Source organism: Theropithecus gelada, chromosome 1 (assembly GCF_003255815.1).
Source record: "Theropithecus gelada isolate Dixy chromosome 1, Tgel_1.0, whole genome shotgun sequence".
NCBI classification, from domain to species: Eukaryota; Metazoa; Chordata; class Mammalia; order Primates; family Cercopithecidae; genus Theropithecus; species Theropithecus gelada.
The window spans coordinates 46,417,829-46,440,024 of NC_037668.1; the positions used below are offsets into that span (position 1 = coordinate 46,417,829).

The 22,196-nt window shown below is 56.1% G+C and overlaps 1 protein-coding gene across 3 annotated transcripts in view; it reads right to left on the bottom strand.

Moving 5' to 3' along the window:
• Positions 1-7,079: 7,079 nt before the first annotated feature.
• ALDH4A1 (aldehyde dehydrogenase 4 family member A1) overlaps positions 7,080-22,196 on the bottom strand; it is a 32,065-nt gene continuing 16,948 nt past the window's right edge. Inside the window, exons 4-16 of one of the 3 annotated variants that reach the window (XM_025382294.1) lie at positions 22,001-22,048; positions 21,023-21,178; positions 18,842-18,991; positions 18,687-18,761; positions 17,268-17,455; positions 14,870-14,943; positions 13,004-13,200; positions 12,796-12,843; positions 11,909-12,061; positions 10,991-11,112; positions 10,062-10,180; positions 8,436-8,589; positions 7,080-7,438 (exon numbers count right to left, since the gene is read on the bottom strand). In XM_025382294.1, coding sequence (XP_025238079.1) covers positions 8,477-8,589; positions 10,062-10,180; positions 10,991-11,112; positions 11,909-12,061; positions 12,796-12,843; positions 13,004-13,200; positions 14,870-14,943; positions 17,268-17,455; positions 18,687-18,761; positions 18,842-18,991; positions 21,023-21,178; positions 22,001-22,048 — 1,443 coding nt within the window. In that variant the 3' untranslated portion in view covers positions 7,080-7,438; positions 8,436-8,476. Of the gene's footprint in view, positions 8,590-10,061; positions 10,181-10,990; positions 11,113-11,908; positions 12,062-12,795; positions 12,844-13,003; positions 13,201-14,869; positions 14,944-17,267; positions 17,456-18,686; positions 18,762-18,841; positions 18,992-21,022; positions 21,179-22,000; positions 22,049-22,196 lie in introns of all 3 variants that reach the window. The other 2 variants (XM_025382285.1, XM_025382301.1) reach the window with 2 other exon arrangements.

A 22,196-nucleotide genomic window follows, 5' to 3' on the forward strand; every position in this document is an offset into this window, starting at 1 on the left:
AGGCAGGGTCTGTGCCATGAAACATGGGACAATGATGGTGATAGTGAGCACGAGCAATTTCTGTTGTTAATGTGATTTGAATGCTCATGATCCCCGGGTGCTGCGCTGCCCCTCGCCATGCTGCGCCATTCTGTTTTATTCTATCTTTCTTTCTTTTTTTTTTTTTTTTTCTGAGACAGAGTCTTGCTCTGTCACCCAGGCTGGAGTGCAATGGCGCGATCTCGGCTCACTGTAACCTCCGCCTCCTGGGTTCAAGTGATTTTGTGCTTCAACCTCCTGAGTAGCTGGGATTACAGGCATGTGCCACCACACCTGGCTGATTTTTGTATTTTTAGTAGGGATGGGGTTTCACCATATTGGTCAGGCTGGTCTCAAACTCCTGACCTCAGGTGATCCACATGCCTTAGCCTCCAAAAGTGCTGGGAATACAGGCGTGAGCCACTGTGCCTGGCCTATTCTACCTTTTAAGGTGCTACTATCTCCTCATTTTGCAGAAGAGGAGAGTGAGGTTCAGAGAGGACCAGTAACTTATTCAAAAGCATTTAGCAAGTATGTGGATTGGAACACCCCAACACCCTGATGGGGGCTAATGGGAGTGGTGGAGACTCAGGGGCTCCGACGAGGAAGAAATAATGGGGGTTCCATTGACAGGAAGAGCTTTTTAGTGTGGGCTGCCAGTATGGATAGATGATGTCTCTGAAGACGGAAATCTGAAGGTGCACTGGACAGAGAGTCAATACCCTGGTCCGGCTCTGCCCCAACTTGCGATGCAGCCCTTGAGCAAGTCAATTCCATTCTCTGGGCCTCATCCTCCCAGCTGTAAAATGGGCTCAGTGCTTTTTAATGGTTTGGGGATGAGCATCCTTTTGAGATTCTGATGAAAGCCCTGCATGCCAACACACCCCCAACAAATGCAGCCATGCACCCACATCCAGGGTGTAGCCAGCCCTTGAGGCTCATCTGAGAACTCAACTGAGATGACCGGCAAGGTCCCCTCAGGCCATGATGTTATCTAGGAGGGGCAAACGGATGCTGTCCAGAGCAGTGACTTCCCTGAGGACAGATGCCTGGGAATGCCTGGGAATGCCTGGGAATGTCACTGGGATTATCCTTCAGTGCCGCACACACAGCACGTGCCCCCATGTGGCTGGACACAGCGCAGGCCAGCCCCAGCCATCACCCTCACCGTCTGGTCCAGGGCCTGCCGTCCCCATGCTCATACCTGTGTGGCTGCCAAGGTGACCAACAGCCATGACAGACTTATGCAAAGTCCATGGGGGAGGGAGAGAGGGGTGAGCCATGGAAACAGCGAGCCAGGAGCTGCCCATTTGCCTTGGCATCTGCTTCCCCTGAGGTGCACGGAAAGGAAATGGGCATGTCAGCTGGAAGGGGCTGCCCTGAACATCCTTCCTCCCCCTGCCCTGTGGTTGGATGGGGGCTGGGGCACAGGGGGGGCCCCCAAGAGGGTCCTGACGCTAGGGACTGGGGGATACATCAGCTGCTGCCCCTGCCCTACCCTCTGATCTGTCTCTGTCTCTCTGCTTGCATATCTCTCCATTCGCTCCTGTCTCCTCCTTCCCCACCCACCATTCTCTCTCTCTGTTTCTCACCAGCACTCCATACTCCAGGACAAACCTGGGCTGCTAGAAACCCACCTCCAGTCTGGCTTATGATGGGGAGAGGGTAAGCATGCAGGACCACCCCAGGAAAGGTCTGGGGAATGAGCAGTCCCTAAGCCAATCCACTTGGTTCAGAAGCACCTCGGAGGAGGGTTGCTGGGAAGGCCTCAAAGCCAGTTCTCAGAGGGCCCAGCCTCATTGGCACTCCTCACCCGACTCCTCTGAGACAAGAAGTCCAAGGAGTGGAGGGGTGTGGGCTCCTAAGACCTGAGGAAGGGATTCTGCTGTGGTTGGGGTACTCTTTTGCACTCAGGGATCCACTCAAGCCTCCTCACCAAACTTTGCTGAGTGATGGTGAGCAGGTTGCCTCTCAACCAGAAAAAGAGCTGGAGGTCTCAAATGACCACAAGCTCAATAAGAACCAACAGGGTAATAGTAACTAAAGTCTAAAGGAAAGGAAGCAGCTTTTATGGAGCCTCTGCAATGCTTTCAAACATCACCGCATCTGCTCTCCAGAATTCTGTGAAGGATTTTTTATTCCCATTGTACAGATGAAGAAACCAAAACTCAGGGAGTTACATGGCTTGTCCAAAGTCACTGGGAATTGACTTTTTTTTTTTTTTTTAAGAGAAAGGATCTTGCTCTCTTGCTCTGTTGCCCAAGCTGGAGTGCATTGGCATGATCATGGCTCACTTAGCTTCAATCTCCTGGGCTCAAGAGATCTCTTGCCTCAGCCTCTCAAGTAGCTGAGAGCACAGTCACACACCAGTATGCCTGGCTAATTTTTAAACATTTCTTTTTGTAGAAGTGGGGTCTCGCTACATTGTCCAGTCTAGTCTGAAACTCCTGCCCTCAAGTGATCTCCCTCCTCGGCCTCCCAATGTGCTGGGATTACAGGCAAGAACCACCGCGCCTGGCCTGAATTCACTTTCATGAAACTCCAGAGCTCTTAATCTTTCCATTGCATTAGTGTAAGCCAAGTGAAATTTAAGATTATAGCCAAAAGAGCAGATTGTCCAGAACAAGAGAGGTGATCATCCTGCCGTGTGATGTGGTGATCAGACCTCACATGGGTGTATGACCTTAACAGTACTGCCTCATGTTGACTGACCTGTTCCTGGCCACCAGGCCCAGCAATAAATCTGTTTTCATGTTTCAGATCATTCAATCCTCCTAACAACTGTAAGGGATGAGTACTATCAACATTACGTCCCCATTTGACAGCAGGGTAGACTGAGGCCCAGAGAGGGGATGTGATTCAGCCAAGGTCACACAGCCTGGATCCCAGTTCAGGGTGATTCCAGAATGTACTCCCTGGCATCACCAGAGCAGGTCACTAGGTAGACGAAGATCCAGAAACGATATCGCACAGAGAGTAGCTGAAGGAATAAAAGATGTTCAGCCTGGGAAGGAAGAGGCTCAGGGAGATCTTGATGGAAAGTAAAGGGTTGGGATGAGGATGAGGGAGTGGTCCTATTCTGTGGGGTTCCTGAGGCCCCAGCCTGGCCCAAGGGACAGGGGACAACAAGCAGGCTTTGACTCCTCGAAGCTTCCCCACCTGTAAAACGGCCACAGGCACCCTCAAATGGTGATTAAATGAGGTAATACATCAAGCACCTGCTCAGTAAATGCTCACCAATAAATGATGCACTCCAGTGCCGATGGCTTCATGCCTGGCATGGTACTGGCAAGGGACCCTCAATTTTTTTTAATTTTTATTTTTGAGATGGAGTCTCACTCTGTCACCCAGGCTGGAGTGCAACGGCATGATCTCAGCTCACTGCAACCTCCGTCTCCCAGATTCAAGCGATTCTCCTGCCTCAGCCTCCTCTGTAGCTGGGATTACAGGTGCCCATCACCACGCCCGGTTAATTTTTGTATTTTTAGTAGACACGGGGTTTCACCTCGTTGGCCAGGCTGGTCTCGAACTCTCGACCTCAAGTGATCCTCTGCCTCAGCTTCCCAAAGTGCTGGGGTTACAGGCGTGCCCTCAATTTCAGCCCTAGTGAAAGGCTAGGGTCTATGACTCTCTGTGACTGTCAACTAAGACTCTAATCTGACTCACTGGGGTTCCAGTTCTGGCTCTGCCACTTGCTGCGTGGCCTCTTCTGGGCATTTCCCTCGCTGAGCCTCACTCTCCCTCCAGCGATGCCTGCCCCGATGCACATCCCGGAGCAGGTGCCCAACAGAACGTCAACTCCCTCCAACCTCTATGGACCAGACGCTCAGGGAAAGAGGGCAGCTGCCTGGGCACATAGGGCTGAGGGAAAGCATGGCAGAGGCCTGAAACAGCTTTCTGCTCTACCTTGGGTGCCTGAGGGGCATGTGGTACCTGCTCCATCATCCAAGGGGGCTGGCAGCCCCCCGGACACAGAAGGACAAGGCTGGCTGGTTGTGTTCAGAGCCATGACAGCAGCAATGCCGCCTCCCACCCATGCACAGACCACCCAGAAGGATGGATTCCTGTGGGGGATGAGGACAAGGGGTTGATGGTATGGTCATCAGAAACAAGTTCTGTTCTTCTCTGTCCCTTACTAAGCAGGTCTCTCTTCACCTCTGTCAGCCTCAGTCCTCACCCGTGAAATGGGGCTAAAATACTATCTCACAGGCCAGGTGGTCCAAGGGAATTCATAGGAACAATTGACCTATGAATAGGTGCTCATTTAAATCTGGCTTCTCCTCTTTCCTGGAAACATACCTATCTAGGATGAAGAAGTGTTGAGGTTGAAAATTAAAAGTTCACATTGATTGGGCACCTCGCTCCGGCAGGCCATGGGATGCAGCGTTTTGTTTTTAAGTATTTCATTTGGTCCTCAGCTCCTGGAGGAGTCTGAAGCTGGGAGGTCAAGGCACAGGAACCAGGGGCTAAGGGTGGGATTTGAGCCCAGCGCCTGTCCAGCTCCAGGGCACCGTGCGGTGGTGGTTATGGCCAGGGGCTTAGGAGTCAGAGGTGTGGGACTGAAACCCAGTCTGCTCATTTCCTACAGGCATGTTAGTTACTTAACCCATCGGTGCCGCAGTTTCCTCCTCTGTAAAATGGAAGCAACAGCACCTACTTTATGAGATTGCCGTGAGGATCCGAGGCCATGATGTCCGAAGCATTTAGCCCAATGCCTGGCACACAGCCTGTGTTCAAACAACGGTGGCTTTTGTTATTCACTAATCCGGCCCCTAAACAGAACACCCAGGAGATAAGACGATGCATTCGGGGAGATGAACTAGTGAAAATGAAAACTCTCTGCAGAGGGTGGGTCTGCCTCCTGCCGCTTCCCCTGACCCCCCCGGGAGCTCCGGGTCAGCCTGGTGGCCTGCAGCCAGCACAGGTGGCCCCTCATTTCCTTAGAGGGCATGCTCCACTGGCGGCCCGTGGGACAGTGGTGGCAGGGACATCCGGCCTCAGTCAAATGGTTCATGCTCCAGGCCCTGGCCCTGGCCACAGCAGGGAAATGAAGGGGTTTCTTGGGCCACCGCAGACATAGGGACTTACTGTGGTGACCATGCAAAGAGGCCTCAGTTCCCCGAGCAGTCACTGGGCCCTCAAGAGCCACCAGCCCCAAGTCTAGGGGACGAGGGAGAGGAGCAAGAACAGGGTAAGCAATAGCTTTGAGTCACCCCTAGTTCAAAAGGAGGCAAAGGCGGCAGGTTGGGGAGGGTTGGATAAAATAACAGTGGGAGAGGAGGAGCTTGGAAGTCAGGGGCCCAGTGGAGCAGGTGGCGAGGAGCATGGGCTACGGGCACCCACAGACCCGAGTGCAAGCCCCAGCCTTCATCCTAACCAGCTGCATGAGCTTGCACTAATTATCCCGCCTCCGACCTCCATGGGTCCTGCCACAGTTACCTGGTAAGGTCACCGCCAAGGCTCTAAGCAACCAGGTAGGTAAAGCATTTAGTAATTAGCCAAGTCTGTCTCAGTGTGATCTTGAGCAAGTCACACCAGTGGTTCAAACCCATTCACAGCCTGCCAGTCCCATGACTATAAATGCAGTTGCCACCCTTCCCTTCTGTATTCCAGCCTAGGGCACTCTGGGTATTGCCTATTGTCCCTGGAGGTGTCACTGTGGTTTACAAAACAGCCCCTTTTACATCATGGGCAGGTGGGGACAGGCCAGGTCACACGTTTCCGCCCCTCCACAAGTCACCTGGCCTGCCTGGTGGCCCACAGCCCTGGGCTCAAGCTAACTGGCCACAGTGGCTCCTCTCAGTCATCGTTTGGCCAGCTGAGTGTCTTTCCAAGACAGCTCAGCACTAGCCATGGACATCTGGGTGAAGGAGAGAGAACAGACTGTGGAATCAGACAGACCAGGGTTTATGTCTCAGCACTACCATACCCCCAGGAAGTCCCCTGACCTCTGTACCTAAATTTCCTTCTCTCCAAAATGGGAATGTGGCAGAATTTCCTTCCAAAGGCTGTTGTAAGGAGACATACCCTGGGACTTTGGCACACATATTCGTCAGGGTCCTCCAGAGACACAGAACAGGAGCAAGACAGAGGTTTTAAGAATTGGCTCATGCGATTATGGAGGCTTACTAAGTCCAAAATCTGCACGGCAGCCCAGCAGGCTGGAGGCCCGGGGAAGAGCTGCAGCAATTCAGTGCGAGGGTAATCTGCTGGCAGAATTCCTTCCTGCGTGGAGAGCTCCTGCTTCACTCTATTAAGACCTTCAGCTGATGAGACCATGCCCACCCACAGGATGAAGGGTCATCTGCCTTGCTTTTTACTTTTAAAACTCCACTGATGTAAATGTTAATCTCATCCAAATACACCTTCACAGAAACACCCAGAATGTTTGACCGAATACCTGGGCACCATGCCCAGCCAAATTGACACATAAAATTAACCATCACAACACAGGATAGTGGTTCTTACAATGAAAATGGGTAAAGGGTAACTTTTTTTTTTTTTTTTTTTTTTTTTTTTTGAGGCAGAGCCTTGCTTTGTCACCCAGGCTGGAGTGCAGTGGCGTGATCTCAGCTCACCACAACCTCTGCTTCCCAGGTTCAAGTGACTCTCCTGCCTCAGCCTCCCCAAGTAGCTGGGATTACAGGTGCATACCGCCATGCCTGTTTTTTTTTTATTTTTAGTAGAGATAGGGTTTCACCATGTTGGCCAGGCTGGTCTCAAACTCCAGGCCTCAAGTGATCCACCCATCTCAGCCTCCCATGGTGCTGGGATTACAGGCATCAGCCACCGCACCCAGCCTTATGGGTAATATTTTTGAATCATTATGTGTCTGGCACTATTCTAAGCATGTGTATATATTAACTCATTCAATTCTCATGATGACCCATGGCAGGGGGAGGGGGCGCTTACCCCATCTTATGGATGAAGGGATAGAAGGTCAGAGAGAAGGTCAGAGAGCACTGTGCCCGTGACCGGCTGACACACTGGCAATGCCACCAGATTTAAAAGATGTTGGCTGCCACCACCATCCCCTCCAGAAAGACCATCAACCTCTTTGATTAAGTCACAGGTATTTTATTGGGTGGCATCAGAGCAAATCCCATTGCCACCTCACAGTGTAGAACCAGTAGAACGGAGAACACTCCAGCCTGTGTCCCCCCAGCCACCTGCCCTGGCCCCTCATGGGAAATGACACAGATCCTGGAAGGACACAGAACCCACAGCCAGCCCAGGTGGCACCGGTACCCACCCCCATCCATGAGCCGTTGGCACTTGGGGAACGGCCACACCAGCTCCAGGGGGGGTCCCATGCAGGCATCCTGGAGGAAGTCCCAACACTTTCACAGTGCCCTAAAAACCGTCCTTGAAAGTCATGCTTTATGGATCCCTGACCACTCAGAATCCAAGCAGGAGGCATCTGTAGAAGGAATCGTGGTCACAGATTGGCTGTGTCAAAAAAAGAATGGGCCAGTGAGGGACTGGTCCACACAGAGCCACTCCCACGCAGAGGAGGAGGATTCTACAGGCAACGTCCTAAGCCCAGGCTGAGGAACCCAAGGCCAGGCCTCTGGGGGGTGGGAGAAGGGAGGGGCAATGTCTGCCTCGGCCTGTGTCACCATGGCATGGTGGTGGCTGAGCTTCTGCAGGGAAATCCCAGACCCTGAGACTGGCTCTAGGAGTGGAGGTCTCTAGAGGTAGGGCCTGAGGATCCAAGGGAGGGCTGACATAGGACGAAGGCCCATCCAAGGTTTTCCAGCATCACAGCCCATCCCACGCCTTGGCAGGTGGCCTCCAGCGGCCCCCCAGCCCCGCCATGTGGCGCAGACCAGGAATCACATGGGCCTCTGCCGAACACAGGCACCTGGAGGAAGGCATGCCGGCATCTAAGGTGTATGGCTGGGTACAGGGGCCTACTGGCCCAGGTGAGTCTGGGCAAAGATACAGTGAGGAAGGTAGACAGCCCAGACCAGAGAGGGTAAGGCCAGCTGGTGCCCCCTGTGCCCCACAGGTCAACCTGAGTTACACTTTACCCTGGACACCTGGAGGGGCAGGGATCAAGGCCAGGAGCCTCTGTGAGTGGTGAGGTTTGCCAAGGGGCCCAGCATGGTCTCCATTTCCCCAAAGAATCCCGAGAGCTGCTCCATCTCCTTCCCCCGGGTCCCTGAGCCACTGGGCCCAGTGGAGGGGAGAGGGAGAACCTGCCAGGCACCACAGTCATACCTCCCACATGGCCAGTGGGATAAGGGGTAGTGACCCTGTTCCTCCCCAGCATGGTCTCAAACCAGAGCCTGAGGCATGGGAGAGGCCAGACTACAGTGGTAGGAAGGAGATCAAGCCTGGATTCTAGAAAGGCAGCTGTGCATGAAGAAGGGGTGGAGGGGCTGGAGCGGGGTCTGTGCAGTGAGGTCGGCTGCCTGGACAGACAGACAGCAGGATGGTGGAGTCCAAGCAGGGCTCACTGCATGTACGCGTAGCTCCAGTCCCCCAGGGGCTTATGTGTCTCCTTGATGACCTGGGGCGACGTCCAGCGGAGGATGTAGTGTGGGCCCCCTGGCTTGTCATTGGTTCCTGCAGAAAAGACACTTCTGTTTTTCTCTGAAAAGACACAACAGCCTGGGCAGAAGGGGAAGGGAGGAGATGATGGAATCAACGGGCCAGCGGCGCGGGCAGATAGCAGCGGGCCTGCTGCCAAGCTTGGGGCATGCAGAAGAGCCAGAGGGATGGACAGGAGCCCCTGTCTCCAGTCTCCAGTCTGCTGGGAAGCCTCCATTGTTCTCTCCACATCGCACCCAGCCTTGCATCCTTGCTGGGATGCTAGGATGTCTAAGAGGCAGGGTGCGGCATGGAGAGGGTATTGGACTGAGAGGCAGGGACCTGGCACGGTCCTGGGGTGCCATAAGAAGTACACATCTAGCCTTCATCCCTGGTTCCTAGCCAGAGCTCTTGGAATTTCCTGAGTGATGGGGGTTATTCATAACAAGCCCCTTCTAATCACACATGAGTCTATGCTAATGAGGGCTCTTGCAGGATGGCGCTGATTGGCAAAGGAACCAACCCTGTGATTAGAGGCTTGGAACCTTCAGCCCAGGGAGGGCAGAGAGGTTGGAGGTTGAGTCGACCCCAATGGCCAATGATTGAATCAATCATGCCTGTGTAATGAAGCCTCCATAAAAACCTAAAAGGACAGGGTCAGGAGAGCTTCCAGATTGGTGAACACATCCACGTGCCAAGGGGGTGGCACAGCCCCAAACTCCAGAGTAACGGAGGTACCCATGCTGGGGACCCTTCCAGTCTTTGCCCTATGTGTCTGCGTGTCTGGCTGGTCATCTGTATCCTTTAAAATCCCCTCTGCAATACACGGGTAATAGTAAGTATGCTTCCCGTGGGTTCCGTGAGCCGTTCTAACAAAGTATCGACACTGAAGTGGGAACTTCTGATGTGTCACCAAGTCAGACAAGGTGTGGCTAACCTGGGGTCCCAGTACTTGCGATTGGCATCTGAAGTTGGGGGATCAGTCTTATGGGACTGAGTTCTTAACCTGTGGGGTCTGCACTAACCCCAGGCAGTTAGCATCAAGTTAAACTCTAGGATGCCCAGCCAGTGTCCACCAAGAACTGGAGAACTGGTTGGTGTGGGAAACCCCAGCACGCCAGGGTTCAGCCCTGGCTCTGCCACTCAGGAGCAGTCACCTTTGGCAAGCGGTTGCTCCTTCTGAGCCTCAGTTTCCCACTGTGAAGTAGAGCTGGTTGGACTTAAGGGACACTGGCTATGGTGCAGGAAACACGGTTGCTGGAACCAAAGTTACAACCCCACCAGGGCCATGTGGCCTTGAGCCTCAGTTTCCTCCTCTGTAAAATGGGAAGAATAGTCCCTTTGCTCACAAGTGCGCTGAAAGGACCCTGAGCTAGCGCACTTGCTTGGCCCACAATCAGAGCTCAGTAAATGGTATCCTTCCTGTTACTCTGAAGCCCCTCGAGACGCAGCACTGAGGGTCTCCCACCAGGAACTCAGCTCCCCTGTGGGAAGGGGGACCCACTCACCAGAGGCTCGGGCCCCTCCGAAGGGCTGCTGGCCCACCACCGAGCCGGTGGACTTGTCGTTGATGTAGAAGTTGCCGGCAGCATTCCTTAGCACCTTTGTGGCCTCCTGCACGACGTCCCTACAAAGCAGGGCAGTGGTGACAGAGCAACCAGCTCATCTGCCCTCCAGCCCCAGCTCCAGCCTCAACACCGCTGTTCCAGCCCACACTGGCTTTCCAGGTTCAGCACGAGGCCGAGTCGGGGATGAGGGATGCTGGCCAGCTGTTGGCTGTGGGCCTTCAGTCAGGTTACCCAGTCTCTGAGCCCAGCTTCCTCCTCTGGGGAGGGGCTTGGCACGTCTCATCGCAGGGCTACTGCGAAGTTCAAGGGAGTGGCCTGTCCTGGTCCAATGTTCCTGTCCCTCAGGAGCAGGGGGCCCTCTAGCTCCCAGGCCCCCACCCTTCCTCCCTCTCCAAGTTCACCTCCACTCGCTCACAGAGGCAGACACGGGGGCAACCAGTGACGTGGAGGAAAGAAGAGGCGAAGCTTCAAGTTTAGCCTTATGGGACCCAGGTTCGAATCCTGCCTCTGCAGCCCCTGGCCTGCCCTGCTCTGCAGCATGGGACAATCGCCTCGCTCAGTGTGGCCCCACCAGATCCTGCAGAGCTGGTCAAAGGCACCAATTCCTGGCCCTGCCCCTAGAGGTTCAGATTCACTGGTCCCCAGTGGCACCCTGGCACTGGCACCACCAGTACTGGCAACAAAGAGCCTGCTGCTGTGGGCCCATGTGGGGAGCCCTGGCTGCCTGCCTGGGCTGAGGGGAGGGGACAGAGAGAAGGTAGTGGCGGCATTATTACTGGGAGCCACGTCCAGGAAGTGGGGATGGGGCGAGGGCCGACAGGGACAGGACACCCAGAGCACAGCACCAGGGCTGCGGCCTGGCCACTCACTTATCCTGGGAGAACACTGCCCCCGTGAGGCCATAACTGGTGGTGCTGTCAACCAGCTGCAGTGTCTCCTTGTACTTGTCATCCGGGTAGACGTACACAGTCAGTACAGGCCCGAAGATCTCCTAGGAGAGATGCCCCAGCGTCAGGCCCTCCACGGGGCCAGGGCCCTGAGCCCTCCCAGTGCCCCTGCTCTGAATCCCCTCTCCCCAGTCTCTGGGCCTCAGTCTACACTTCAGTGTCTGCAAGAAGGGTCGGGTGCCGCCTCCTCCTGGGGGCCCTCCACGACAGCAACGTGCCCAGCTCCCTGCCCTGTCCATCCCACTGCAAGCCGGCAAAAGATGCAAACATTTCCTGGCTCTCCCTGCCAAACCCACACCCGGAGAACAAAGGGTCCAGGTTCCAGAGGCTTCCAGCAGCAGCTGGCATGAGAGTTGCCCAGAGATACCATTCCCTCCAGAAGGGTTCATGGTTCCCTCTGCTACCAAGGGGCTGGGGGAAGATCTTCACAGGCAGACTCCAGCCCTGCACTGCCAACTTGGACAAGTGCCTTGACCTCAGTTTCTCATCTGTAAAATGGGAACAGTAACAACCACCTCATCTCAGCCAAGTGCTCAGCCACGGCTGGCCCCACAGTAAGTCTATCAATGTCAGCCATTATGACTGCGGTGGCCGTGGCTGCTGTGGGCCGTGGCAGTGCTCAGACCCAGCCAGAGCCAAGGACACAGCCCTGGATTTGGAGTCAGGCAGCCTGAGCTCAAAACCTGGTTCCACCCTCTCCTGATAGGAGGCATTCCCTTTTAGGGTCTCCCTTTAGGGCCTCATCTGTGAAACAGGAGAATGTCTCCAGGAGAACTGTGTGTGTGCTGTGCTCCGGTAGGACTGTCCTCCTCTGGACCCCAGGCTGCCCTCCCCAGTCACCTCCTTCATGATGGGCTCCTGAGGGTCCTTGCTTTCCACGATGCAGGGTTCCACAAAATAGCCCACGGAGTCATCACACTTGCCCCCGGCCAGGATGGTGAGGCTGGGCGAGGAGCGCGCGTGCTCCAGCCACTTCTTGATACGGGCAAAGGACTGGGGTGGGCAGGGAGGGAGGTCAAAGAGGCTGGGAAGGCATCCCTGCGGCAGCCCCCACAACACACTCACCCCGAAAAACCTGCACCTGAAGGGCCCAACTCCTGAAATAGGGGCAGGGGCGGGGGACACCAAGGGCAAAAGCCAGGGTCTGGCTGAGCCACAGCAGAGACAAGGACGGACACGCACACTGTGTGTGTGTACACACGCATGTGTACATGTGTTAGTACTACAGGGGCACTCCCATATAAACAGACACACATCAATCAATGCATATATAGGCATATGCATGGTCACATGTCTCTTGAAGCATATAGGGATCTGTATGCCTTCTACATGTACATGCGCGTGGCTGGACTTACTGACATATCCACGTGTGTGCTTATGTGCAAATGGATATGTGTTTATATGGAAAGACCTACATGTGTAGCCACACAGAGCCCTATATGAACACATTCATGAGCACATGTGTACATGCACACATGCAAATGCTATTAGGAGCTCGCTGAGCCTGCTTCCAGGGTGGCCACGAGATGAGCTCTTCTTGGCTACGGCTGACTCTACCCTTTCTGAAACTGGAGGTGTATGTGCGGCTGCTGAGCTACCTTGATCAAAGCAGTGGGGCTGGGTCATGCCCCGGGTCAGGGTTCCCCATATCTCTTCCTCCCTCTCCCACCCACTCCAGGGCTTGCCCCCCCTCCCCGCCCCAGGAATGCCCACTTCCCACTCCGTACCTTGGCATCAATCACTGCAGAGAAGAAGGTCCCAAAATCCTCTGCAGGCTGGAGGCATGGGAGACGCCAGAAGAGATGAGCCGCTGCAGGCCGAGACAAAGGGAGCCCCCTCCCCACACACCCCAGCCCTGGCTGCAGAGGAGCCTCCCGGGGACCCAATCCCATCAGCCCCCCGCTGGTCCGCGGCGGGGGTGACGGTGCCACTCACGTCGCCCACTTTGATCCGACCGTGCTCCTCCAGCAGCCGCCCTTTGATCTGCGGCCACAGCGAGTGCGGCACGTAGAGACGCGAGCAGGCGGAACACTTCTGGCCGCCGTACTCGAAGGCTGAGCGCAGGGTCCCGCTCACCACACTGTCCACGTCGGCCGAGCAGTGCACAAAGTGGAAGTTCTTTCCGCCGCACTCTACAGGGGCCGGAGATGGGGAAATGACCAGGGGAGCCGGCTCCCCCAGCTGCCTAGGGACCCAAAGCACCGCCTATGCCATCCATGGCCCGGGACCAACAGGAGCACAGAGCAGACCAGAGCAGGAGCAGGCTCAGAGCGAGCGCTGGCCAACATCCCAGAGACCCACGGGCCAGGCCTATTCTCCCACTCCACAGACGAGGAAACTGAGGCCCAGGGAGGGGTGAAGGGCATCAGAGGTGATCAGGTCCAACAGCCCCATTACACCAATGGGAAGACTGAAACTACCCAACACAACGGCAGACAACAGATGAGAACCCAAGGCCCCCGAAAGCCAGTCCATTCCCAGAAGTGGGCACAGCTTTTTGTGAGGTTCTCCTGAGCCCTTGTCCACGAGGGACAGGGGAGCCCACCCCATGTCGGCTGCCAGGGCTGGGCCCCTCCTCCTCACCCATGCTGGAAACCATTCCCCCGTTTCCCCAGTGGGAGGGAGCTTCAGGCAGGTCACTTCACCCTCCTGGCCTCAGTTTCCTCCCCACGTGGGAAGCAGCAGCTAATAGCAGCTGGAAGCACTTAACAGCTGCCCAACTCTGGATGAAGTACTCTACGCTTTATCCGACTGAAGCCTCACAACAACCTCCCATTACTATCCCCAATTTCAAGCCAAGAAAACTGAGGCACAGAGAGACGACGTCACCTGCTTCAAGTTGGAAAGTGGTAGCCAGCCGCCTCTCTCCCTCAGGGAGGCAGGGAAGGAGGCTCTGAGAGCAGAAAGCCACACAGCTGACCCTGAGGAGCGTTCACCTTCCCTGACACCCCCATCTGAGCTCCCACCAGTCCAGGAACAGGGTCCAGACTCCCTGGTGGGCCCTACTTCACCCCAGAGAAACATGCTGAACCACCAGTCCCAGCTCTGCTGCAGCTCTTCCTCCCTCTATGTCTCAGCACATTCCCAAAATGTGCTCCACAAAACACTTGGTCCATGGGGTCTTTGCAGAAATGGGGTTCCATGGCCCAGTGAGTGTGGGAAATACTGCATGGCAGACCTTGCCCTTGAAGATGTGCCATGCATATTAGAGTAATCAAGGCTCTGAGAAGTTCTGCACGAGAGGAGTCCATTTTGCTTTAATACCACACATGCCAAATTTCCTTGACCATGAAACGGTTTCTTTGTGGGAAAATTTTAATATGCCAACAAGGTCCAGCCATGACTGCCTCTCAGCCCGTATTCTCCTACCAGCCTTCCTACCTCCCTACTCACGGGCCTTGCTTTGTTTCTTCAAATACAAGTTCATTCCCACTTCTGGTATCTGCATTTGCACTTGCCTCAGCTTAGAGCTGCACTGCCTGACACAGCAGCCACCAGCCACGAGTGGCTACTAAGATTTAACTTAATTAAAATGAAAGAAAACTAGATATGCAGTTCCTCAGTCACACAGGCCACCCTTCAAGGGCTCCATGGCCTCGTGTGGCTGGTGGCTGCATATTGGAGAGTGAAGGTCCTGGACGCATCCCTCATCACAAAAAGTTCCACTGGGCAGTGCTGGTGCCTGAAATGGTTCATCCACCTGACTCGTGGCTGGATCCCCTCTACCTCCCTCCTCTTTCATAATGGCCAGGGGAGGGGTCCTTGGGGCCACAGGGGAGGAGGAGGTGAGGCAGGCCTTACCTCCAGCCAGGCGTGGGAAGGTGCGGAACCGGTCCAGGTTCTGGGCTACCTGCTTCCACAGGTGTTTGAAGGTGCTGGAACCACAGGAGAAAGGGTGGGGATCAGGGAGCCAGGCCAGAGGAAGGGGGCAGAAAAGCCCAAGGAGGAACATTGTGGGGAGCAGCCCAGCAGGAGGTGGGAGCCAAGTCAGGGATGGCAGCTGGGAACAGGCTGCATTCCAAGACTACAGGGAGGGGGCAACAGGGGGCTAGGCAGCAAGATGGTGCAGAGGAGGTCCACGCTCTGCAGCCAGGAGGACACTCAGCGCTGTGTGATCCTGGGTTCATTACTTAACCTCTCTGAGCCTCGAATTCTGCACCTCATCTGGGAAGCAGGGAGAACAATCCTGACCTGGCAGGGTTGTTTCTATGATGAGTTCAAGTGTGAGGCAAGTGCTTAAGACATGCTGGGCACACTGCAGGTACCTCGAAGGGGACAGATCCCGCTGTGGTCTGCGAAGGATCCCCGCCAAGCCCAGCGCCCAGGCCTGAGAGGCCAAACCAAGCAGAGTCCTGGGAGAGGGAGCTCAGGCCCCACCCGAAGCCGCCACCCTGGAGGGCCTCGCCTCCTCCCCAGGCTCCAAGTGTGACCAACCTCAGCACCACAAAACAATAAAAATGCTAATCACCCGGGAGCCAGCGACACAGTAGCTAATACTAATTTATGGCCTTCCCACCTTTAAGCCCGCTGCTCATCAGAGCGTGGAGAATGGGGGCCAGGCCCGCTCCGCCCGCTGATAGGCGGGGAGCCCAGGGGCCCGTGGCTGGCGGAGCAGGCCTTTTGGAAAACGGCCCTTCTCAGCAGTTCTAACGCTGCCACCACCCACCCCCACCCCCGGCAAAGCTGCAGGGAAGGGGGTGGCAGAGCTTGGGGCCTGGAAGAGGAGGTAAGAAGGACCCCGAGCTGCAGACCCAGGTCTCTGGCTGCCTCCAGGCATGTCCACTCAGATAACACCTGAAGTGACCAACACGAGATTCATCTTCCCCCCCCGAGCCCGCTCACCCTCCCAGGTGCCCATCTTGAACATTCTCGCTGATTACCCCCCTCATCCCCACACCCACACCCACCCCAATCCCAACTCCAGGACAGGCAATGGCCCCTGTGCTTCCCTGCATCCTACTCACCTGAACCTGCCCCCTTCTCCACATCCCCCATCTCTGCCCTGGTTCAAGCCCCCACCACCCCTCCCTGGAGGTCGACAGCTCCTGGCTAGTCTCCTGCGTCAGGCCACAGAGAGATCATTGAGGATGAGGGTGCAAACACAGGGACCCAGAGGAGTCAGCAGGGAAAGGAAACAGGGTGGATCAGGTATGCAGAGAGCCACAGCGCACCCACTCCAGCCAGTGGTACCACCAGGAAATGCAAGATCAGAGCATCCAGATCCAGGGGACCAAGACAGGCCAAGATTTGGATTTATCTGTGAAATTGTTCCAATTATACAAACTCGGGCCATCACTGTTAGGAGTCAAAAAAAGTAGAGCCTCTTGCCAGAAACAATTTGGGGGCCATGATTTGCAATCTCTGCTGACACAGAACTCTGACTCAGCCACTCTCCCTGCTTGATACCTTCCATGGCTCCCATCACCTTCAGGATAAAGGCCAGACACCTTTGCAGACTCCTAAGTATCTTACGGTCACCAGACTAACCACCCCCAACTGCCACCTCCAGCCTGAGAGCTGGGACCTTGTCCCTGGTGTGTGCTCACCACTGGGCCTTAGTGTGAGCTCCAAATTACCTGCTCAGCCAGTGAGTGCATGCACGGTCAAGATCAGGTAGTGGCCTGCCTCCCCTACCTCAACTCGAACCATGCCCCGCCCTCACTCTCTTGCCCTGTCGCCCCCAGACTCCACACTCCAGCCACATAGGATCCGGCCATGCCCCAGAACACATGTTTTTGCCTTGACGACATCGTATGTGCTGTTCCCTCTCCCAGCATATATATTCTTCTCCTGCCTCTTCCCCTCTGCCTGGCCAACTCCTCTGCTTAGATGCCACCTCCTCAAGAAGCCTTCCTGACTCCTCCAATTCATTCTATGCTCCCCTGTGTCCTCCCCAGTAGCAGAGGTAGCACTGAAACCAATATCACCCACAGCCGTAGGGTGCGCTTCCAGCCTGCGAAGCTCTTTCCTGTTCATCAACACGTTTAATCCTTGCAATGACTCTGCAAATTAAGGATAATCACTCCGTGTACAGATGAAGAAATGGAAGCTCAGAGAGGTGAAGTGGCTCACTCACAGCCACACAGCAAGTAAAGGAGAAGGGTCAGTGTATGACCCTGGGTTCACAGACAGCAGGTGACCGGGGTTGCCTGTGAACGTCCCCTAGCCACCCCAGCCTACACCATCCCCAGGGACTTACGGCACACTGCCTGTGAAGTTGATGCCACAGAGGTGCTCTGAGCTGGTGACAGTGTCCCCAAATAGAGGCCCATCCGCTGGCACAAACTGGATGATGTTGGGGGGCAGGCCGGCCTCCCGGAGGACGCGGTAGACGGCATAGCTGGCCAGCATGGCGGTGTCACTGGGCTTCCACAGGACCACGTTGCCCTGCACGGGAGGTGTTCTGGTGATGCATGAGGATGGTGCCACCAGCCCCCAACCCCCACCCCCACCCTACAGCATGGTCGTCCCTCACCTGGAACCACCAGACCCTGTGTCAACCAGGACATCCCCTACCGGACCCCACTCCTCCAAGGCGTCTGGCCCCGTCTCCAAAAGTCCCTGCCAAGGAGACCACGGCACGGCCTGATCTACCCCATGCTCTGGCCAAGGCTCCCTTTCCCCAGCAGCCTGCACCAACCAGTCCTGCCATCACCTGGGCAGGTCTGTTCTTTGTGCTAGTCACTGAGTGCTCACTGGGCGTGGCGGGGCAAGTGTACACGGGCTCTTTCAGCACACATCCTGGGCCAGGCATGTGCAGCAGCCAGGCACGTGGATGCCTGGCCATGCACCGTGTTTGTCTGTGCACAGATGCATGAGGATGTCCCCACGCATGTCTCTAGTACACACCCCGGCATCAGCATCCAGCGCCCCTGTCTGGGGCTCGGGGTTCCCGATGACTATGTGGACCTCTCCCGCCCAGGCTGTCTGGGAGCTGGGCTGAGTCTCCCCCACAGGCCAGGGACTTCATCCAGTAACAGCCACCCTCACTCCGATAATGGCAGAGGAGTGACTTGAATACCATCAACCCCGAGAGAGACTCTACATCCAAATCCTTCTCTGCTCCATCATTTATTTACTAGTCACTCGGTCTTGCCAAGTAAGTCACGGCTGCGTGTCTCAGTTTTGTCATCTGGCAAAGAGGCAGAGTCACAACTCCCTCTCGGAGCTGCTGAGAGGATGAAATGAGATCATCTCCATGCCGTGCTTGACAGCAGAGGCACGTGGTGAGCACCGAAGGTCAGCGGTAATTGTCATCAACAGAGCCGCCAACACTCAGCCAGCTCCGGGCCAGCCCTGCCTGCTGCTGGATGTGTCTCATTTGAGTCTCACAACCCAGTCATGGAGGCTTTCCTATTATTTCCACTTTGCAGATGAGGAAATTGTGCCTCAGAGAAATTCGGGGACTGCCAGGGTCTCCCAGGTAGAGAGGGACGATGCTGGGATTCAAACTGGATCCCTGGTCCCAAAGGCTACCCACAGCCCCAAGCGGCCTCCACCTTCTATGCCTCTCCCCATGACTAGGCTGAGACCCAAGGGGCTCAGGGTGGCCTCTGTCTGTCTGTTGGGACCAGGAGGACAACCAGCTGCCGCTGTCCCACCTGTGCCCGCATCTCACCATCAGGGCCGGTGCCCCTGCCAGGTTGCCGCCTATTGCAGTGAAGTTAAAGGGCGAGATGGCCGCCACGAAGCCCTGGGGAAGGAGGCAGCAGTGAGGCCAAGCCCACGGCGTTGGGCTGCCCCGTGTGTCCGCCCACTGCCTCCTGCAGGTACCTCCAGACCCCGGTACACCGTGATGTTGGTGCTCGGGGGCACGCTGATGGGCTGCTGCCCCTCCAGCTCCACCGCATACTTGGCGTTGAACCGGAAGAAGTCGATGAGTTCCGCTGCAGCATCAATCTCTGCTTGGATCACGGTCTTACCCTGCAAGGCAGAGGGCCAGGGGTCAGGAACAGCTAACAGCCTCCTGTCCATCCTCTTCTCACATCTGACCCTGTGCCCAACGCGAGCACTGAGCCAGGCCCCAGCAGGGACCAGGAAACATTTGGAGGGCTGACCAGGCCCCGTCCCGGGGGCTGAGGGGGAAAGGATTCTCCAGCCCTTGAGCCAGCATCTCCTGCAGCCGACCCTCTGGGCTGGACGGGGATCAGCAGAATTGACTGATCCTCTGCAGCAGGCCAGGTACTTCCCATGCACTGTCTTCGTTTCATAGCAACTCTGAATGGTGGAGGATGGCAAAGGATCTATGGTCAAGCCTCAGACCAAATTCAGGATCAGAGCCTTCCAGACAGAAGGGCAGACTAGCATGAGCCGGAGACTGGCCACTGGAAAACCAGGACAGAGACTCGGTGTGTGGGAGGCAGATGGTTCCTTCTCCAGGAATGATGTTCGGCCTTGCTGGTTAGTTTGGGCCAAAAACCAAGAGGAGAGTGACTGTGATTCCCTTAAACTGTCTATTGTTACTAACAGCAAATGTGAGCTGCAGGGAAAAAAATTGTGTACAGCCAAGAACAGGGCTTTTCCAGATTGACGTGGCCCCCTCTTGGCACCCAAGGTCACTGGCAGGTGCATGACCTATTAGAGACACACAGCCCAGGAAGCTGAGCTAAGATGTGTACCTGGCTTCCTAGAAGTTCCTGAGTCTCAGGCCAAATACAGAGAGAGCCTAAACTGATCCTAGACTGTCTTCCCAGCAATGTGCGGCTCACCGGGAACACGCAGAGCCGGACACCCACCCCAGAGGGCTGCTGAGCCAATCTAAGGAGGCATTCAGCAGGATGAGGGGCTGCCATACCAGCTCTGTGCAGCAGAGGGGGTGCTCACCATGAGGCCCGGGGAGCAGGCAGTGGCAAATGCCTGATCCAGAAAGCAGCCTGGGTTCTGGCTCCTGCAATTTACCCTTCAGGAACCCAGGTTAGTTGGCAGCGTAGGGCTCAGGTCCTGGAGGTGGTGAAATAACCCTTTCTCCCTCGGCTCCTGTCCCCCGCACACTCTGCCTGCTAGAGACACTCCTCCCTCAACTTGCATTTAGCAGGGCGAGAAGCTGTCGTGCCAGCTCTGTGCAGAGAAAACCATTGATCAGGGGCTTGCTATGCCTCGTGAAAGGTATCATGCAAAGACGAGAAAAAGACTGAGAATGTCAAGACATGTTTACTATGTCCAAAAAGCTTGTAAAGAGGCAGTACCTAGGAACTCAATCTACTCCAGTACAATCTGAGCTGTAACTGATGCAGGAACAACATGTTCTGGGGAAACAGAGGCAGGAATAGTCCTTTCGGCTGGAGAAGACTCAGGAAGCCTCACGCAGAGGGTAACATCAGGGCTGGACCAGGAGGTAAGAGTTCACCAGCACGGAACAGACAGCAAGCATTCCAGGCAGGAGGACACAGTGGGCAGAGGCAGAGACGATGTCTGCCGTGACCAGGGAGTCCTGCTAAGTCCCAGTTGGCTACACCATGGGTGGGACAGCTTGGCAGGGAAGGGCAGGATAGCGGGCGAGCTGGACAGAGGTGGGCAGAAGGGCCCTGGATATGGGGCTCAGGTCTTGGGACTTGCCTCTCAGCGGTGGAGAGGTCTGGGTGGGTCGTAAGCCAGGAGTGACATCCTGGAGGTGTTGGAAAGACCATTCTGAGGGCGGCGAGGGGCTGACCAAGCTGGGAGGCAGGGAGACAGTGCAGGCCACCACCAGTCCAGGCAAAGCATGACGAAGCCTAGGAGCGAGGGCAGAGGGATGGAGGACAGGGGACATTTCCGAGGCAGGACACACGGGCTCTGCATAACAACTTGTGATCATCCATCCCAGCTCCTAGGCCTTGCCCCTTGAGGACATCTCTGGGATCCCAAAAGGGCTTGGGACCCAGAAGCGCTTCAGCTGATGTCTGCTGCCATGGGGGGGGGGCACGGCTGACTCCCAGCCCACCCCGTTCCACCCACCCGGACCCACCAGCACCTCACCTGTCCCACCATGGTCTTGGCGAGGATCTCAGCCCTGTGCGGCCCACTCAGCATGTCTGCCGCCTTCAGGAAGATCTGGGCCCGGTCTGCAATAGGCTTCAGGTCCCACTCCTTCCGGGCAGCCAGGGCAGCCTCGATGGCTTTGTTGAGCAGGCTCTAAAGGGAGAGGGAGAGGTTGGGAACTGCCGCCTGCAGCGGGAAGGGCCCTGGGGAGTGAGCGAGGGAGGAGAGAGCTGGAAGGCCACTCTCTTCTATCCAGGGACAATGCCTGTCTGCCTGGTCCCTCAGCCCCCTGCCATCACAACTGCCAACAGCGTCCCGTCAGAGCCTGTAGCGGTTGGCAGTCTGAAGCCTGAAGGGCCCGGCCAGGTTGGTCAGCTCTCTAAGGCCTTGGCGCTGAGTCCCACAGCTGTTAAACTGGCTCCACTTTCTCTCTGGTCTAATCAAAACCTCACCTTATTCTTGGGACCTGGTGCCCCTGAACCCACCATTCAGAAACTTGAGGTCAACTGGAGCCTGAGACATGGCTCTGCCGCTGGCCTCCAGACCCCAACTGCCCTCATCGCCACACAATGACAGCTCCTGGACCCCCAGTCACCCCAGCCCCTCCTGCTGGCCCTTTCCCGTGCCAATTCTCGGCCTGGCTTTCCATCGATGGTGTCTCCAATTGCCCTGACTCAGCCTTCCAGAATCCACCTCCTCCCCAGTCCAAGATCTGCCCCACCACGGGCATGTCTGGGAATGTCTCGGCCCTGGCTGAGGCAGCTTGCATTTGGCTCAAGTTAACCTTTGCATGCCTGGCCCAGTCAAAGACATCACCCAGGGATTCCCTCAGTGCCAGCCACCCCCTGGCCACCTATCTACCATGGCCAAAGAAGGACACAGCAACTGATGCCCACCCCCATATCAACAGCTGGCAGGGCAGGGCAGGGGCAGCAACCCTAACCCCCCGGTCACCAGCAGCAGGGGCTCACTCACCTTGTCTGCGTAACAGAACTTGGCCACCTTGTGTCCATGGTTAAAAGGCTGAAAGGAGAGAGAAGTGAGGTCCCTGTCCAGGAGGGAGGTGCCAGGATAAGGATGGAGAGGGCCGGGCTCAGAGCTGGTTTTCCAGGAAAGTCCTGGACACGCCTGCTGTCCCTGGCCTGCTCCCATGAAGCCCTCCCCAGTGTCC